Here is a 19,224-nt window from a genome sequence, read left to right as displayed (position 1 = left end):
CAGTGTCTCCACAATTCTTTATAGAGATTCATACCTTTGTTTTCTGTATTATTATGTGACTAAATACAAACATGCTTAGTCCTTATGTAAATCATATTTCCTGTGTACACAACACACAATTGAAAATTATAAACACCATTCATTCCATAACTCAAGTAAAATATGGGAAGAAAGAGCAATATTGCAAAGTTTACCATTATAGATGATGATATTCCTGCTAATAATACTGAAACAATGAAAGAGACAATCAATGAGGATTCATCTCAATTGCAAGGTTTAAAAAAAAAAATCATTGTATTTGAAAATTCTTTCAACTTAAAAATCAATAGCAATTCATCATATCTCAAATTGTTATTCATCATATCTCAAATTGTTTTGTAGGAGTAATGCAAGAAATGAAATTGATTCAAAAGATTTTATCCTTATCAATGAACTTCAACATTTTGACAGAGACTGTACAATAAAAATAATTATTCTTAAAAGATGGATCATTGAACATTATAATACTTCAAAAATATCAGAAACAATATAAAAACTTATATTAATGGACGAACAAATATATCACCCATCAAATATTCAAAAATTCAAACACTTTGACTTTTAAACTAAACATTAAACATTAACAAAATAAATAACAAAATGATTCAAAAAAATAAAACTATTACAAAACCTAAAAATCACAGCAAAAAAAAAAAAAAAAAAAACCACAAAAAGAAATATGAAAAAAAGTACCACGTGCAAAACACGTGCACGTCCACTAATTATTTTTTACTGATTATTTTAAAAAGTACTCAAAAGAAAGGATATCTGCCTGTCATAATCATCATGCTTTTCACGTTCATCGGCATTTCCATTATTGGAGATGAAATCACAACTTTTTTTTTTTTTTGTTTTATCAGCAAAGAAAAGGAGCCATGGAAGACAAAGGATTAGCGCAAGGATGAACTCACAACCTACTCACAGTCACTGAGGCAGAGCAAGTTTTGAAGATGAAATCTCTTAGAATCACAAAGAATGCATTGGCCTTTGTGGGGTCCATCAACTCCACTGTGTGATGATCTCCCTCCCCAAACTTAGCCCTCACTTCCACACCCTTCTTCTCCAACACCTTCACCAACTCCTTCTGACTATCAACCAATGGGTCTTCCTCACCGCCCGTCACCATAACTTTCCATCTCAGCCGACTAACCACCTCCAATGAGGGAGACTCACCAGCCACCGTTGGATTACAATACTCGTGATCACGGTCAGCTCCAACCGGTAACGACAGCTTCCACTGAAGATCGTTGACATACAACGGCACTTGTGAGTCGTTGATCAACCTCAGCTCCGATCCAGTCCGCTTCACCCCACCAAAGTAAGGATGATGCAATACCAGCCCTTTGATCTTCAACGGCACGAGATCATCAGCTTCCGCAGCTGCACGTAGACCCGCATGGAAAGCAATGTTGCCGCCGGCACTCGTACCCATGAGAAAGCAGTTTGAGAAATCGGCACAGTCGACGATCCATGGATCGTCGCAGCGGTGCCGAACCCAACGCAAGGCCTCCACGGCGTCTTCGTAGGCAGCAGGAAGGCGGTGTTCGGGAGCGAGACGGTAGTCGACGGAGAGAATGATTACTCCAACTTGGAATGCCATTTCCACGCAGAATTTGTGGAAGCCGGTGGTGGCTTTGCTGCAGGTGACGAAACCACCGCCGTGGAAGTAGATAATGAGAGGTAGCTTTGGTTTGGGAGTGGTGGCGACCGGTGGTTCGTGGTGGTGGTGGCGGCAACGGGGAAGGAAAATGCGTAAGGAGGTGTTGAGGAGAGAGTTGAGAGGGAGGTCTTTGGAGAGGACAGGAGAGGGAGAAGAAGGGTTTGGGTCAGAAGGGAGGGTTGGGAATTCGAAAAGGCGCTTGGTGGTTCCGTCCTGGTTGAGGACGATTGGGAAGTAGGCGAAAACTTTGGCTGTGGAATCTGACATTGCTAGTAGTAAGAGAACCACCACCAAGAATTCTGCAATTAACAATGGTGCTGGTGTGAGTTGTTTTACTTTTGATGCATGCTCGCCTATACCTATGTTTATAGAAAGAGCAATGCTAACTACCAAATGTTTTTTTGTCAAATATTCATAAAGCAAAAAATGATTTAGATCTTTAAAAGAAGAGCTCTAATAGAGCATTAATTTATCTTTTTCTTCCATCTTTTTTGTCTTTTACTTCACTGTTTTTTTTTTATTATTGGTTGACAGCTCATTAGAGCTGTCCTTTTGCAGCTCTAATTAGAGTTCCGGAGCATGACCCATTCATAAAGATGTCTGGTCCACATTACACTCATGTGTGTCTCGTATGAATGTGAGTGTTTAATAAAAAAAAATTGATAATTTTATTAGAGTTTTTAAATATTTGAAACTTCAAAATTTTTAAGAGTTTTGTCTAATTTTTTATCAAACACAATTTATATAAGTCAGACTCTATTCAATTACAAATTGGGCATTACTATAAAAGTTCATAAATTAGACTCAATTTTTAAATTTAATGATGTGATAATCAATTAAGATATATAAGGTAACACTCTCTTTCATATTTTCCTAATCATTAACTAATTATATTACTTATACATCGTTAAGTCTAGAAAATGAATCTAAAAAATAGACTTATATATCATTTTTCTTACAAATTTAAATGAGTAGGGTTGTATTGACTCAAAAATTAGATTTACTTTTCAAATCAAATGATTAAATAATCCATCACTCTCATGTGATATTTATTTTTTATTTTTTTTCATGTTTCCTTTAGTTATTAACACATCATTTCACTTAAAAATCATTTTTAAAAAATCATTTCTTTAGTTATATATCATTTTTCTTGTTGGCGAGGCACTTAAAGAGGGAAAGAGACGGAGAAGGAGGAAAAGAGGATTTTGATCGTCTCTATTTCGTGTATGTAATGGAAAATTTCGATTACATATCTAATGGAAATAAATTAAAAATGTAAATTTATAATTATTTTAAATTTAAAATGATTATTAAACTAACCATTTGATAATATAATGAAGCATATCCATTACAGATAAGGCTTTAATTATGAGTGCGGCTTGTATCCAGTCCGTAATCAGACTAGATCATACTATTGGACCACATGGGCCCACTATAGAACCCGTATCGATAATCCGAACGGTTTAGTGTGTAGGACTCGATGATTACTTCATTCTTACAAAAAATCACGTCAATCAGATATTGACAGTTACTTAATCAGATCATATTTCTATCAACATTCAGTATGATTTTTTTTTTTTTAAATTTATTAACAAAAATGTGATATGATTAAGTAGTAGTCGATATCCGATAAAAGTCATTTTTTGCAGGAATGAAGTACTCGACAAATCATATACATTGAATTATTCAAATTATCAATGTGAGCTTCATGGTGCACCCACATAGGTCTAATAATACGGTCTAGTTTAAAACCAGACTAGAAATAAGCCTTATCCTCAATTATTGCCCTTTTTTTTACTTTTTATTATATATATGTCTATTAGTGGATCCTATTACTACATAATACATACGTTAACAAATATCAAATTATACTATTGGAATATACTATTAGATTTTAAATTAATAAACACTAACATGTACAAATGAATTTCATTTTTATTACTTTTTAACTACACCATTGAAGATACTTTACGCGGCATAGTTTTGCTGCTAACCATTGTGACTCAACAGGGGAACTTATACTTGAAAAATATTAGGAATCCCAAACATTTTACTAGTATTTCTACCAAATGTCCCATATAGGTATGAGACCCACATCATATGAGTCTTATCTGAACCTCACACCCATATAAGATATTTAATAAAAATATTAATAAAATATTTAAAATTCCTAAACAAATAGGCTACCCTTACGAACTATAATTAAATACAATATGAGATATAATTAAAGAATGTATAAATCATAACTAAATTAATATCATAATTAAATAAGAAAATCAATCATAACGAAAGAAAAAATTATATAACTAGAAGTATATAGTATACCTTTTTTTTTTTTTTATAAGGGTGTATATTAAAATTTCCCTTTAGTATGTTAAGAAATTTAAGAAATTGTACATTCTTTTTCGTGAAATGCATGCAATAAAGTATCAATAAATGCCTAATTAACAAGATTTACACTTAAAAAGAAAAATAATATATAGAAACCAAATATATATATATATATATATATATATATATATATATATATATATATATATATATTGGGTACAAAAATAGCATTAATATCACTACAAGAAAATGTACTTTTGGCGACAAAATTTGGCGATTAAAAAAAAATTAGTCGCCAAAACTTGGGCAATTGGCGACTAAAATTTTTTTTAGTCGGCAAAAGTACAACATTTAGCTACTAATTATTTTTTGTCGAAAATATTGATTATTGGTGACTAAAAAAAATTTTAGCCGCTAAACATGGCACAATTGGTGACTAAAAAATGTTTTAGTCGCTGTATATATGGTTTTGGCTACTAAATTTTTTAGTCTGCGAATGAAGAAAAAAATATTACTTTCAGACTTTTGGCGACCAAATTTTGGTGGCCAAAAATTTATTTTTACCGACTAAAAAACATTTTAGTCGCCAAAGAATTAAAATATTTGGAGGGAAAATTTCGAATTTTGAAGGGATTTATAAAATTAATTAGCGACCAAAATTTTTAGTTGCCAAATTACTACTTTTAGCGACTAAAATAATATTTAGTCGCTGTTAATTAAGGTTTTGGCTACTAAAAAAATTTTAGTCGGCATTGATCAAATTTTATCTAAGACTACTCTGTCAGTCCTCTCCCATTTCACTTTCTCATCATCCCTCTTCTCTCTCTCTCTCTTTCTCTTTCTCTCACTCCATCGCAAGCGACCCTCCTACCAGCCACCGTCCACCATTGTTGAACACGGGCACCCACTTCCTCACCGGCGACGGTATGACCCACCTCCCTACCAGCGACAGTACCACCCATCTCCCTACCAGCGATGGACAACAGTAGCTACTTTGATTTGTGTCTCCTCCAGCGCACACCAAGTATTTCCGGCCTCTCTCTCTCTTTATATATATATATATATATATCTTCACCCAATTTCTAGGGTTTTATAACAAAGAATTTGTTTTTTTGTTTTGTTTTGCTTTTTTTTTTTTTTTTTGGTTATAAATCAGAGAGTTGGAGCTTCTCTTCTATCTATTTCTCGCAAGAGCAGTGGTTTTTTCTCTCTATTTCTCGCTGGCAACAACCATTGGAGCACACCCTGGTATTTCCCCTTCTTCTTCTCCTTCCTCCCTCTCTCTTTCTTTCACAACCATTGGAGCACACCCTGTTAAATCCAATTGATTCTTTTATTATCCTACATAATGATTCTTAATCATACTTTTATTCAATTCTAATTTTCTTTTAATTAATTAGTTTGTGTGTGATAATGTTGCTATTGTTGTTGTTGGTAGTTTATTTGTTGCTGTTGTTTGGGCTATGTTTTTTATTGTTGTTATTTTCCACCCTCTTGCTCACCATGTGTTTGACAAAATGTTGAAACGAAATTGGTGAAGTTGAATTGACAATTTGTTTGCCTTTTTATAATTGAAATTGAAATTGAATGTTGTTGAAAGTGAAATTTCAAAGTCATTGAACCTTCCTTGCATTCTTCTGGGCTGACCCACTAGTTGACTTGGAAATTAAGACCATAAACAAGAGTATGTTTGATGAGTTAATAAAGCCTCATTTGAATTCATTAGTAACCCCTCACACAATCACACACACACATATAGATATACGTATTTAAAAACTGAAGTGGAGTACTTTTATTTTCTATTTCTAATTATCACGTTTTAGGTTAAAAAAAAAGTTCTACTAAACTGGGTAATAAATGATGGGATTTGGGTTACCAAATTAAGGACTTGCTAAAAATGGGTTAGTACAATATATGATGGAAAATGTTAGAGTTCCCAAATATGAGTGTAAGGATAACACATCTTGTGTCATCAGCTAACACTACAGGAAAAGGGTGATTTGATGGCGTTTTTTTAACGACGTTTCTGTAAACGTCACAATTATTAGTATTTAACGGCGTTTTAAAAACGCTGCATATTCTATTAAACAAAACGACACCGTTTTATAATGGGAGGCGTTTAAAAACGCCTCCGAATGTGGTGACCCACACGCGCCCCTTTCTGTGAAAACCTTATTTTGAATCAGAGCTCTCAACCCTTAACACATGCGCACAGATCTCTCTCTCTCAACCCTCTCCATCGAAGCTTAAATAAAAAAAGATTCAGATCGAAGCCCCGATCTGAACAAAACCTGATTCAGATCCATCGAAGCTTAAATCACTCTCTCTTGCTTCAAACCCTTTCGTTTCTCTCGATTCGCAGATCAGTCTTATCTCTATCTCTAGTTCATGTTCGAGTTCGCAGGTCTTTCTTCATGGTAAGTGTTGATCAGTCTTATCTCTATCTTCTCACAGTCAAGCTCGATTGAAGATGATACTTACTGATGGAATCATTCGATTCAGGTTTGCTAGGTTTTATCTAGATCAGATCGATCGATTGAAGATCTATTGATTGATTGAACGTGATTTCGAAGTTCAACCTTCTTCAGCTCGGTGATTCAATCTCAGATTCGTTCGGCGATTTCGAAGTTCTCTCTCGATTTCAAAGCTCGGTGATTCAATCTCAGATTCGTTCAGTGAGGAAAGTGAGCACCATCATCTACCAAGGTGAGCACCATCGCTTCAGATTCTCTTGTTTTTTTTCCCTAAATTAGCATGTTGAATTTTAATCTCTGTTTTTTTATTACCCTAAATTAGCATCAGTTTGGATTGATGAAGTTATAACTGAAAGGAGTTTTTTATTTTTATTTTTTTGGACAGTGTAATTGGAAGGAGTTATATGAGACATTAGAGATTTATGGGTGGGGTGGGTGTAGTTTTCAGGATGATGTTAATTTTTCCAAAGTAATTAATATGGATTCATTTTTAGCATGACATAGCTTCAAAATGAGGTCTACATCAAATTGGATTGCTGCCTTTATATATTAGTATATATATGTGTTTCTTTTGGTTGATTTCATAATTTAGTTGTCCCATAAATTCATGTGTTATTTTGGCTGATGTTTCTCTTTTACATTTTTATAAATTTGGTTTTCAGAAGGACTGAATAGAATTGAAGGACTAAAAGTGGATGCCAATTCAGTGGAGACCAACATAGTAACCTGAAATTGACATATGGTAATATACAATGTAGAATAAGTAGTTTGTTTGGTTAATATATGCATATCTAGAGACCATTATTTCTTGATCCGATTTACAAAAGAAGTGGAGCTACAAAATGTCAAGAAAATAATTTTCCAGTGTTTATTTTTTTCTTCATATAGTATTTGTATGGTGTTTAAGTGTTCCATATTATCTGCAAGAGTTCCAATTGGAAAATAAATGAACAATTGTCTACACATGCAATGCGTTTTTTTAATTGTAACACTGACACAGCTCTTGAATCTGCAGCACTGAGTGTAAATATTGGACATAAGACTAGCAGTTCATTGTTAAAGAGATTGTATATACATCCTCCTGATGCTAGTCGTGTATTACTACCGGATGGTAGACACTTGGCCTATTAGGACCAAGGTGTTCCGGGCGACAGAGCTAGATTTTCTATCATCAGTACACATCCTTTTCTTTCATCCCGACCTGCAGGTACAATAATCTCATTCTCAAATCTTCTGGAAAAGTAACTAAATAGGGGAACTTAATGAGTAATAACTATTCATGCTGATGTTTTGCACACATTTATTTGTTTTGTGCAAATAAGAATACCCGGGCTTAGGGCTTCACTACTGCAAGAATTGGCATTCGCCTGGTAACTTATGATCTTCCAGGTTTTGGGTTAAGTGATCCCCATCCCAACAGGAATCTTGAGTCATCAGCTATGGATATGTTACAGTTATCATATGCTGTGGGGGTCACTGACAAGTTCTGGGTGGTAGGATACTCAGGAGAGAGCATGCATGCTTGGGCTGTACTCTCAGATACATTCCTGACAGAGTAATAGGTATATTGGTCTCTCTCTCTCTCTCTCTCTCTCTCTCTCGCTTATTTTATTTTATTTTTTAATTAGTAAATTTCTCTAAATAAGATGTTAGCCTTTAGGGACCCATGACTTGCAATTTAGAAGGCTGTATTCTGACTAAATGTTCTACCCCTGGGGGTTATGTTGGTTTTTTATCTGCATTTTCTTCATTGTGAGTAATTCATGTTCATGTCTTGATTATGTTGAACATTGGTCTGTAATAGTCACTTTGGAATTAGGAGGAGCTGAAACTAATAAATCCTCGAGGAATTGGACTGTTAACTAGCTGTTTTCAAACAATCTGATATGACCACATATCAAATGGTAATAATATGTTATTCCTTTATACTGAGATTCAAATATCTATGAACATACATGACATTGTGCAACTGCACGACCATTATTTGCCACTGAAATACTTATGATATGTTTCAGAAAGTATTGTGATGCTTCAGTGTCACCCACATAATAAATAAAGAGGTGAATATTTTTGTTCTGTTGATGCTTTTTATCTCTGATCCATCCTTGGCTGAATTTGCAGGTGCAGTCATGGTTGCTCCAATGGTTAATCCATTTGAACCAAGCATGACAAAGAAAGAAAGATATAGAAGCTGGGGAAATTGGACACCACGAAGGAAACTAATGTACTTTTTAGCTCGGAGATTTCCTAGTTTTCTTGCTTACTTCTACTGGCGAAGCTTCTTGTCTGGAAATCATGGTCAGATAGATAAGTGGCTATCATTATCGCTAGGAAATAGGGCAAGTCATGTTGCCAAATGCCAGTCAATCACTATTCCTGCTTTGATCTCAAATATTTTCTTTAAAATTTAGATTTTTGGCTATTTATGATTCAGATTGCGATGTACTTAAGGATTGATTGATGTTCATTATAATGTTGATTTAGGATAGAGCTTTGATAGAGGAGCCAATGTTTAAAGAGTTTTGGCAAAGGGACGTAGAGGAATCAGTCCGACAGAGAAATGTAAAACCATTTGTGGAGGAAGCGGTATTGCAGGTTTCAGATTGGGAGCCAATGTTTATTATTTTTTTCTTTTTCCTTCCTTTTTTCTGAAGTCAATTCTTGTTGTTAACTTCAATGTTTATATATTTTCTTGCATGTATTTATCATAACTGGATATTTTGAATGCTTCCCCTGTTGCTATGTTCTTCTGCTACCCCCTCCCCCTTCATCTTCTTTGTTACTGGTCACCATTTTCCGCTTCATTGGTTATCTATAAGACAACTAAGAAAGCATAATTTATTTTCCATGACCAGTTGACAAACTTCACCCAATCTTTGAATAGTTACCATCAGCTACTGAATTAGGGCAGGTTTTGAACTTAATTTGAATAGTTATCTACTATTTGAATAGTTTTGAACATTTTCGTAGATGTTTTAGTCAGCTTGTTGTTTTGCTTGGAATTGCAGGCCGGAAATGGTGGTAGGATGGTATCATTCACATCCTGGATTTGGCTGTTGGCTCTCTGGTGTGGACATCAATACTCAACAGGTTGTATTCTATCTTCTTTTGTTGTTGTTGATGGTAGTAGTGGTACAATTATGTAGTTGTTTTACTACTATTAATTTATATAGCGATTTTTGCATGGTACTTTATTCTTCTATTATGTTTTTATGTGTTCGTTATCGTTAGTATCATTATTCTATGATGGCATTTTCCTATGACCTTTTTTGGTTGTATAAAAGAAACATTTTTGCTTTTTCTTTGCCAAATTTAACTTGTAATTTTCCATTTTGTATGAGCAATTTTTTTTTCTCCTATTCTGCGTTTTCTGTTGTTGATTTGTTTCCTTCTCAAGTTATACTTGCAAGAAATTCTTGGGCAGTTTACCTTTTGCATTCAATGTGGAGTAAATAATTTTGAATGTTATGTCTGAAGATATGAAGAAATTTCTATACTGGTCAGTCCCATAGGAAGGCATCCATTCAAGTGAGTGCTGAATGAGTGGTGCCTTTGTGTTTCTGATAGCTGAGGTGTCACCCCTGAGTTTTATCCTCTAATGGCAATTTGTTTTGCAGGCATTGATCCATGGGCTGAATAGGCATTATTACTCAATAGCCATTAATTACAGGAAGAATGAACTTGAGGAGAAAATGCTACTGAACCTGCACAAGAAGAAGTGGACTGATGGCTTGACACTGCAACGATTTGATACCCATTCCAAGACCAATGAGCAGACTGTTCAGGTAAGTGAAGCTTTTTGTGAGGCCAAGAGTTTCATTGTCTTGTGTGTGTGTTGTATTTGGCACCTTTGCATTAAGGTGCAGAGGCTACACATTTTTTGTTTTTTTAACCTCAATTTTGAAAGATTTTTATCGTGGATTGCTGTGTTGCCTTTTGTACCTGAGAGTCAAGGTCCATAGAGTGTTGCTATCCTGCATAGATGCATAGGATCTGATGCTGAATGCCCTAGAATCAAAACAATAATATGGGAATGGTAATACAATCCAGTATTGAGATAGAAGTCCTTCAAGTGTTGCCTGTAGATTGCTTCAAGGGGTTAATCTAGTTTGTTTTTCTTATATCCTGAAGACCCAAAAATAAGACACTAATATGGAGATCAGTCATGACATGGATATTATGTTTCTATTAATTTTTTTTTTTCTCTTTGCGAGTTTGTTTTCCAATATATACTAGAAGGCTAAAATCTGAGTCTTTTAATTTTGTAGTCTGGAAGAGATAACTCAAAAATCAACTTTGGATGCACTCAAATCAGTGCATTATTACTTCCCTAAAACTTCCTTATTCTTCATTTCATTCTTCATTGCATTTTAGTAATGTACTAATGTTGCTCCCTTGGGGTTGAAGTTGTTCTGTCAAGTTGGATTGTTTTCATAGGAAGTTTTTGTGTGGACAAAATTATCTTGTCTCTGATAAGCTAGACCACCCATGGGTAACTTATATAGGTTCCTCTATCCATGTGGATGACTTATTCCTCGGTTTAGAATAATTTGGACCAAACCGAATGATTATGGTCGGTTTCAAAAAGCCGACCAATTTGGACCAAACCGAATGATTATGGTCGGTTTCAAAAAGCCTTCATGGTTAGCTCAGTTCTTATATCTTATATGCAAAAAGAAATGCAGAAGCAGATGTCGGTGATGGTTACTGTCCTAGTCACTAAAGAAGGTAAAAGGCTGGAGACTGCCCTAGGGAGGAGCATGGAAAAAGCTGTCAAGGCCAATACTGATGCGTTATGGGCTCATTTTCAGGAAGAGAATGCGAAACAAGAGAAATTAGTTAGAGAGCGTACACAGCAAATAACAAGTTTGATCACTAACTGCATAAATAAGGACTTGCCAGCTATGGTGGAGAAAACAGTGAAGAAGGAATTGGCTGCAGTTGGACCAGCTGTAGCTCGTGCAATTTCTCCGGCCATTGAAAAAACAATATCTACGGCTATTACAGAGGCTTTTCAGGTTGATATTCTAAAAGATCCAAGTCTTATACTAGGGATGTAGTCTTGTTGAGAACTAATTGATGCCCATGTGGTGCAGAGAGGAGTTGGTGATAAGGCAGTGAATCAACTGGAGAAATCAGTTAATTCAAAACTTGAAGCTACTGTTGCTAGGCAGATCCAAGCACAATTTCAAACTTCTGGCAAGCAAGCTCTTCAGGTATGCATAAGTTTATAGTGCTAGGATTTTACTGATTGAGTGTGGATGTATTTTAGATGACATTATGGAGCAGTATGGAGAGCATTATTGACGCTGAAGTGATTCTTTCTATTATGTTATTATGACCTTACAAATTCTGGATTTCATTTTTATGCTGAATGATCTGTTATTCACTTCTTGCTATATCATTAACTATCTTAAAGGTTATTGAGGGATTTTGGTTCGTTTGAGACTTTGTTGATTCTCAGAGCCCTTTTTCTTGTAATCTTTAGATATTAAGGTCTCTCTCTCTGTCTCTCTCTCTTAATGTGATGTGCATGAGACACTTGGTGAATGTCATATTTTAAATTATCATTTTTATTTTGTCAAAGCAGCATTCCTGCAGAGACATAAACTCATCTTGGGTGGACAGTCCATTATCTCTCAACTTTTCAAATGTAGTGTCTGGCTCTAGTTCTTCTTGAGTATGTTATGCATGTATATGGGATTAATTGATGTTTTGTAATTGTTGTTAAATAACTTCAAAATTTTTATGGGTCTCTCTCTCTCTCTAGCAGTATCTGACCTGAGGAGATTGTATGCCTTACTAAATGAATCTGGAAATCTTGATCTGACTGTTTGAGCGATTCAATATGCAGGATGCATTGAAGTCTAGTTTGGAAGCTTCCGTTATTCCTGCCTTTGAGATGTCATGCAAAGCCATGTTTGAGCAAGTTGATGCTACCTTCCAGAAAGGAATGATTGAACATGCAACTGTAGCTCAGCAGCAGTTTGAGACAAGATTTGAGTTTGGTGGGTTATGTTTTATGACAAGATGGATGGATTTTTTCATTTTAGCAGATCTGGAATCAAAATTTTACAAATTGTAGTCTCTTACTTAAACACGGTTTGTTAGTTTTTTTTTGAATAAGAAATTGAATTAATGCTTCATTTGTTATTTGAATGAGAGTTATTATTTTAAATGTTAGTTTTTTTTTAATGTGAAATTGAATTAATGCTTCATTTGTTATTTGAATGGGAGTTATTATTTTAAATGTTAGTTTTATTACAGATATTTGAATAGGAGTTAATATTTTGTATGTTAGTTTTATTATAGGTATTTTTTTATTAATTGAATGAGAAACTAAATTCAATATTTTTTACAGGTATTCTTTTTAATTTAATCAAATAAAATTAGCATAATATCCCAAAAAAAAAAAAAAAAAAAAAAGGAAGATATGACGGCGTTTCTACAAACGCCTCCTAATCCCTCAACAGTAACGGTAATATTTTTAAAACAGATACGACGGCGTTTCAAAAACGTCGCTAAATATTGTTGGTGACGTCAGCGTGCGTGTGGTGGGACATTTGGCGGCGTTTTAAAAAACGCCGCCTGTACTAATATCACGACGTTTTTAAAACGTCGCAAAGCTACAGCGACGGCCGCAGCTTCGACGTTTGGTACTAAACGCCACAAAAGGAATTAGGGGCGTTTTTGATACATATGGCGGCGTTTTTTAAACGCCGCTAAAAGTGCGATTTCCAGCAGTGTAATAAACGTCATAAATATATAAAGTGGTTAATCATTTCAAAAAGGAAACCATACATTCATGTTAACTTATGCTCAGAAGTTCTAATGGATCTTCGTTCTTTTTCCTTTTTGTTAACAAATATTTTAATAATTACAAAAAAATAGTTGAGTTTTTTTGCATACTGGATTAGGGCTATGTACATCTAATCCTCTTAAATTCTATAGCAACAAGAGTCTCGTGTTCTGAAATTTTCATTTTTATAAGTAATTATTCTGTCTTTTCTAAATACTATGCTAGTTATGCACATGTCCAATAATAAGACTATATGCTTATTACAGCCGACAAAAAAAAAAAAATAATAATAACAGAAGCAAAAGATAATATGAACAAATTATGAAATATCATTAGTTGAACACATGGTCAATATTCTAAACCCACGTAATAATTTATGCCTTTTTACATAAATCTATCATCAACAAACACAGATGGACATATAATAACAGCTTATTTTTCTTCCTAATTAACACAAAGGCTTACATGAACAACATAACATATAACAAATACTTTGCGAGTTTGAAGTCCCTTTCACTATCACATTCTTGGAGAAATTATTTTAGAATGAATCACAAAAGAGAAATTACACTCAAACATGACAACTAACATGACAATAACATATAACAACATAACATTAATAAAATATTTAAAATCTCCTAATATTACTCATTATACTTTGGTCCACCACATTGTGCACTTACCCATTTCTATTGATTAGGCTTGTGCTAATGGAATCCCATATTAAGGGAAAATTATTATGCATTCCTCGAACCATTAACTAATCAAATGTTAACAGAGCACTAACACATGGACCACCCCCTCTCTTGTTATTTTATTTTATTTTTCTCTCTCTCTCTCTCTCTCTCTCTCCCATTTACACTTTTTGTTTTCTTTTTTTCTATCTCCACCTTTTTATCTCTTTTTTGGGGGGAATTACAAATCTATTCAAATGACCAAAATTAATTACACAAAACATGGGGTGCAACTCTCTTCATGTACTTAAAAAATTCACAGAAAAAATTGTTAGTAATTTTTCATAATAATTGAAAAATAAATTAGATAAAATAAAATAGAGAATATAAAACAATCTTGTTTTTAATTCTTAAAAGAGATATAAAACTTGAAAATAAATTACATGGAATATAGATTATGTGAGGGGTAGTTTTGCATTACTTCTTCACTTCAAACAAGTTTTTGAAAGATCCTTGTTCTACTGTCTAAAACAGGAAAAATACTCCGGTCTGAGATGTCGGAATTAGCACTCCAACGAGTAAGTTAGTCTTTTTTCAAGAGAGGAAGAAGTCCCTATATTTCTTAAAGTGCAAGTTATTAGAACATACATTTTCCTTTCACCATTCACCTCCTTTTATAGACATTTTACTTGATATCTCTTCCTGTAACTTCTGATCATTACCATGTCAAAACCCATCCCCCTACCCCTTATCGGGAAAGGGACAACTTGGGCCTACTCAAGTGGATCATTATGCCGAGTTCCCTTACTTATTCGGCTTCAACGCACTGCATTTTGTATTCGAATTGCACTTCGGACACCATTTAGATTTACTCAGCAATGAATCATTTGAGGCCAGTGGATCTTACTAAGTTTGGCCCATCTTAGATGAGCTTGGATATGCCATGTTTGCCAAATAGTAAATCCAATTACTCGGCTCCCGCAGATTACAAGATGAATTTCGGATTAACAAAATTACAAGAACATATTATAGATTCCGAATAAAACAAAATTACTAGAACAAAATAGTAAAACATGGACATATGAAATTAACATACAATAAATTTTGTTTTTAGGGTTTACATTAATTCCTAATTTATTATAACAAAACTATATGATTTTGCATCTTCAATTAAATCCCTATTTATTAAAACAAGAAGCTAAACAATATACGTTTTTGTCTTTTCTCAAACTAATTAAACAGAGTTTTCCGTCTTCGCTTCACCGTCCTTCCGCCAAATTTGGGAACCATTATAAAAAATATAAAATGAGTGTTTTTATGTCTTTATATTTTGTTCACCTTCAAAAAAATATAAAATTATATGAAATCAATGAGTGTTTTTACTTTATTATTATCTTTTACTAATTAAGTTTGTTTGAAAATTGTTTGAATTGAAAAGAAATAGTCAAAACGATGTAGTTTAGTTATGTTCATGTGATATTTGATTGTGATCTATTATATATATATTTTTAATTATAACTTAAGGTGTTTTGATTATAACATTTATAATATCAATATCATAAACGTCATAACTTACATAGTAAACGCCGATGTGTATTGTACATGGACATAAACTTTAGTGTTTGTTTGAAGATGTGGGTGTTGATTTCTGACCACACAACCAAACAGGGAACTTAGCTGGAGAGTACCAGCAGAATAGATTAAGCCCGAACAACTTGTCACCGAAAGATAAGAATCCAGCAGTGGTTTGTCCACCTGGGGGGCATTCCGACGATCAAGTCAGTAATCAATATCTCTCAAAGATAGCAAATTGTGCTTCAACTCACAAGAAAGAACTCACCTTAGACCCACGAGGGTGCCTCACTTTTATAACCAGCAGTGACCTGATTCCTTTAGAAGTCTCACTTCAGTAGACTCGGGCTCAATGCTCATCCTGGACACTCGGCTAGATAGGGATAAACTCTTCATGAGCCTTATCCTTATCCTAACTGAGACCCTCTCCTATTCTAGGACTCTTGTCCCTTTATCCGCTTATCTCGGATTTCAGTATTTCCGCAGATAACCTCGGCCTAGTTGAGATTATCTCGGCAACATGACCAGGCCACATGGCACCTCGGCTGACACTTTGGCGTCACCTTAGCCACGTGCTGTTATTCACAAAATATGTCCCCACAACTGCCCCCTAGGTTCTATTACCTCGGCAACCTGAGGTGATGGAATCTACATTGTTTCTTCCTTTAGAACGTTAGCTAAAAATTCATTCTTTCTTTCAACCAAGATCATGACTCGTCAGTTTCAAGTACTCAGGACTCAACTATCCATCTCCATTAATGACCAAGAACCAAGTTCCTCAAGTTCCTTAACCGAGATCGTTCCCCTAGCCTAGGTTTTCGATTCATTAAATCAAGAACTCCAAGAGTTTTTTCTGCGCATGAGCTGTCATGCACGGTTTTCTAAACCGTTTCCACCATGCGTCTCTTTCTCATTGGTTCGTACCTGACACGTGCTATCAGGTTGTGTTGTTTCTGCACACGCCGCCTGACAAACACGTCGTCCAAAGCATTTTATTATGGCTTGCCGCCTTTTCGCGTTTTTGACAAAACTCTTCGTTCTCTCGCTGTCTTTTCACTTTTACAATTCACAATTTTCCCTTGTCTCTTAGACTCTCTTTCTCTAACATTTTCAAATCTTCCATTGTTGTGTTCACGAGCTCTCTACAACTGCATTTTCGTTACCGTCGGCACACCACTCATCATTTTGACTTTGATCGTTCAACTTGTCTGACTCCGACGTATCTCACTCCGGCTTCAATCGGTAATTCCTCCGATTTCTTTTTATTTTAACTTTAATTCTCCACTGTTGTTTACTCTCCTTGGCCATGCTCATACAACCTCCTTTTGAATTTTGCTATGCGTTTCACTTCACGCCTGCTTTTGTGGAATCTGTATATGCATTTGTAGTTGTTCTTTATTTCTATCTTCGCGCTCTGGTCATCATTTCTTGTTTCTTGAATCTGTTTCATGTAACATAATCTGTTCCTGAATTCGAGAGTGTGCTTATTGCTCCTAGTTTTTGCACACTGCCTTGCACGCACTCACTTATTGTTCTAAAAATTTATGATTTTTTTTTTTAATTTTTGAATCTCAGTTGCTTTCTTCATTTCTGAATCATGCTCTTTTTCTGCTTTTCTTGTTGTATTTCTAGATTTTTGCCTTCACTTCCTGTTTCTGTAGTTCCTAGATTTGGGATTTGCTTTAGAACCTTGTTCCTTAGGAAAATCGAAACGAATTCCCCTTAGATCTTCAAAAACCCTTGCACCAGTTCCTATTTATGTTTTAGCCGAGGTTTTTAAACCTATATCAATCATTCTGTTGCCCAACCCTCTCTTACCGAGATAATGGGCATGTTTAGGTGGAGGGTAGACACCCCAGAAAAATTAGAGCATTTTAGGCGGGAGTTCTCTATCCCAGCCGACGTCCATTTGAGGTTAGCTAGGGAGGAGGACTCTATCATACTTGATGGAGACTTCATGCCCTTCTCTATTGTTTCATTTATTGAATGCGGACTTCGGTTTCCTCTAGATACTCTCTTTCGAGAAATCCTTCACTATTACAAACTCAAACCCATGCAGCTTTCCATAAACTCATATAGGGTTATCAATGGCATAATCGAACTAGGACACCGAGAAAATGCTAGGATCACATTAGCTGATATCCAATTCTGCTATGCCATGTATGGCCTCAAGTCTGAAAAAGGCTACATATACTACTTTTAAGCCTAGATCCACCGCCTTCAAACTAATAGCTGACCTTCCAAACTCCAACAAGGGTGCTGGAGATGATTACTGCATCGTCTCAAACAACTGGGAGTTTGCTCCTGATGACGATCTTCATCTCTATCCTCTGCGCTGAGCAGTTTTTAAAGAGGGTGGTGGTAAGACTTAGTCATCTTACTGTAATTCCATTTTGGTTAAGGCTTGCTAACTCATTCATCTCTACTAATGTTTGCTCTTTGTTTTTTTGTAGTTCTTCCTCAGCCAGCCAATGGATTTCGATAATCATACGTCCCCAGTTGAGATCTAAAGAAGCTCTTAGAACTCCCTATGCAAAGGCGCAAGGCCCCTCTTCTGATGAATTACATACCAACATACAAATCGGCTTTGCCCAACGTCCCTTAGAAAAGTCAAACTCTATCATCTACCTCAACCCCTCCAGTCACTTCTTTGCCAAGAGCTGATCAGGCTTCCTCTTCTGATCCAGTTGAGTTGCCGTCAGCTTCTGCCTCCCAACTTATCCCAATATCCCAGCGCCAACGCCGTCATTGTGCCCCAGCAAACATACCAGCAGGAAGAACTCATAGCCACAAATGTCAAGACTCTGAGGCGTCGGCTTACGATCCAGCAAACCCACCCATTGCATTTCTAACAATTCACTGTGGCACCAAAGTTACCCTTGCTGCAGCTACCGACGATATGAGCCGAAAAGCAGTTATGGAAGACCTCCTGGCCAACCTGCCAGGAGTGGTTACTGTCACCTATTCCCTATCAGAGTCCCAGCCCAAGTTTAAAGCAAAAAAGGTGAAGCGTGCCAAGGCAAAAACTAGTGTGACTCAAATTGACACCGAAGACATCGTGCCAATCTTAAGATTGGCAGAGATTGAGAAAAGTGCCTCCAACGCCGAGAAGAGGCCTGCCGAGGCTGAGCCATCTGATGCCCTTCGGTCGAAGAAGCCGAGGTCAAAACCTGTCGCAAGCCCAAGTGCTTTCAAAGCCAATGAGCCTTGGGCCCCTACAATTATGATTGGTGATAAGCTAATGAAGGCCGATGACAGCGCCATCGATAGTATCAAGGTCGGCATCGCTCTCTCCACAGTCGTGTTCCTTCTAACTGATCTCAATCATATGGCCGAGATCAATGAATATGAAAATTTTGCTCTAATAATGCAACATTCCGTCTTGGTAAGTTCCCAACACATGGTATTTTTTGGCTTGTATTTTAAGTTCTTCATATTAACTTGTTTGTTTCTTTCTTTCTAGGCCATCAAGCGTGCCCATTCTTTCGCTACGAAAGTCGAGGCTTTCAAAGAAGAGTTAGTGCACAAAACCAAGGAAATTGCTGGCTCCTTCTCCTCTCTGAACAACGCTGAGACCAAGATCAAAGTTTTGTTGGATCAGGCCAAGGCAGCCAAACGAGCCCAAGACCAGGCCGAGGAAAAAGCTGAGGCGGCCGAGGCTGTAGGTGAAGTACT

The 19,224-nt window shown here is 35.7% G+C and overlaps 1 protein-coding gene and 1 pseudogene across 18 annotated transcripts; one reads left to right on the top strand and one right to left on the bottom strand.

The window, feature by feature from the left end:
- Positions 1-592: 592 nt before the first annotated feature.
- On the bottom strand, positions 593-2,139 carry LOC114274898 (carboxylesterase 1 pseudogene; annotated as a pseudogene). The gene has a single exon (XR_014361366.1). The product of XR_014361366.1 is annotated as a carboxylesterase 1 pseudogene (transcript).
- A 3,868-nt stretch (positions 2,140-6,007) lies between these two features.
- LOC145820200 (enhancer of mRNA-decapping protein 4-like) lies at positions 6,008-12,657 on the top strand. Of its 17 annotated transcripts, XM_082915193.1 has the most exons (13): positions 6,008-6,447; positions 6,533-6,736; positions 7,167-7,246; positions 7,520-7,711; positions 7,827-8,066; positions 8,324-8,408; positions 8,626-9,099; positions 9,513-9,594; positions 9,982-10,032; positions 10,122-10,289; positions 11,190-11,522; positions 11,601-11,720; positions 12,359-12,657. In XM_082915193.1, the coding sequence occupies exons 10-13, from the start codon at positions 10,197-10,199 to the stop codon at positions 12,587-12,589; spliced, it is 777 nt and encodes a 258-aa protein (XP_082771319.1). In that variant the 5' UTR covers positions 6,008-6,447; positions 6,533-6,736; positions 7,167-7,246; positions 7,520-7,711; positions 7,827-8,066; positions 8,324-8,408; positions 8,626-9,099; positions 9,513-9,594; positions 9,982-10,032; positions 10,122-10,196; the 3' UTR covers positions 12,590-12,657. The 17 variants fall into 17 exon arrangements, with proteins under 17 accessions (XP_082771319.1, XP_082771321.1, XP_082771318.1 ...); XM_082915195.1 differs by lacking the exon at positions 8,324-8,408 and having other exon boundaries at positions 7,894-8,066; XM_082915192.1 differs by lacking the exon at positions 8,324-8,408.
- The last annotated feature ends 6,567 nt before the right edge of the window (positions 12,658-19,224 follow it).

This window comes from Camellia sinensis, chromosome 2 (genome assembly GCF_055761805.1).
Source record: "Camellia sinensis isolate YWXY chromosome 2, ASM5576180v1, whole genome shotgun sequence".
NCBI classification, from domain to species: Eukaryota; Viridiplantae; Streptophyta; class Magnoliopsida; order Ericales; family Theaceae; genus Camellia; species Camellia sinensis.
Note: the sequence above shows the minus strand (reverse complement) of the source record. Positions and strands in the feature narration are given on the sequence as shown.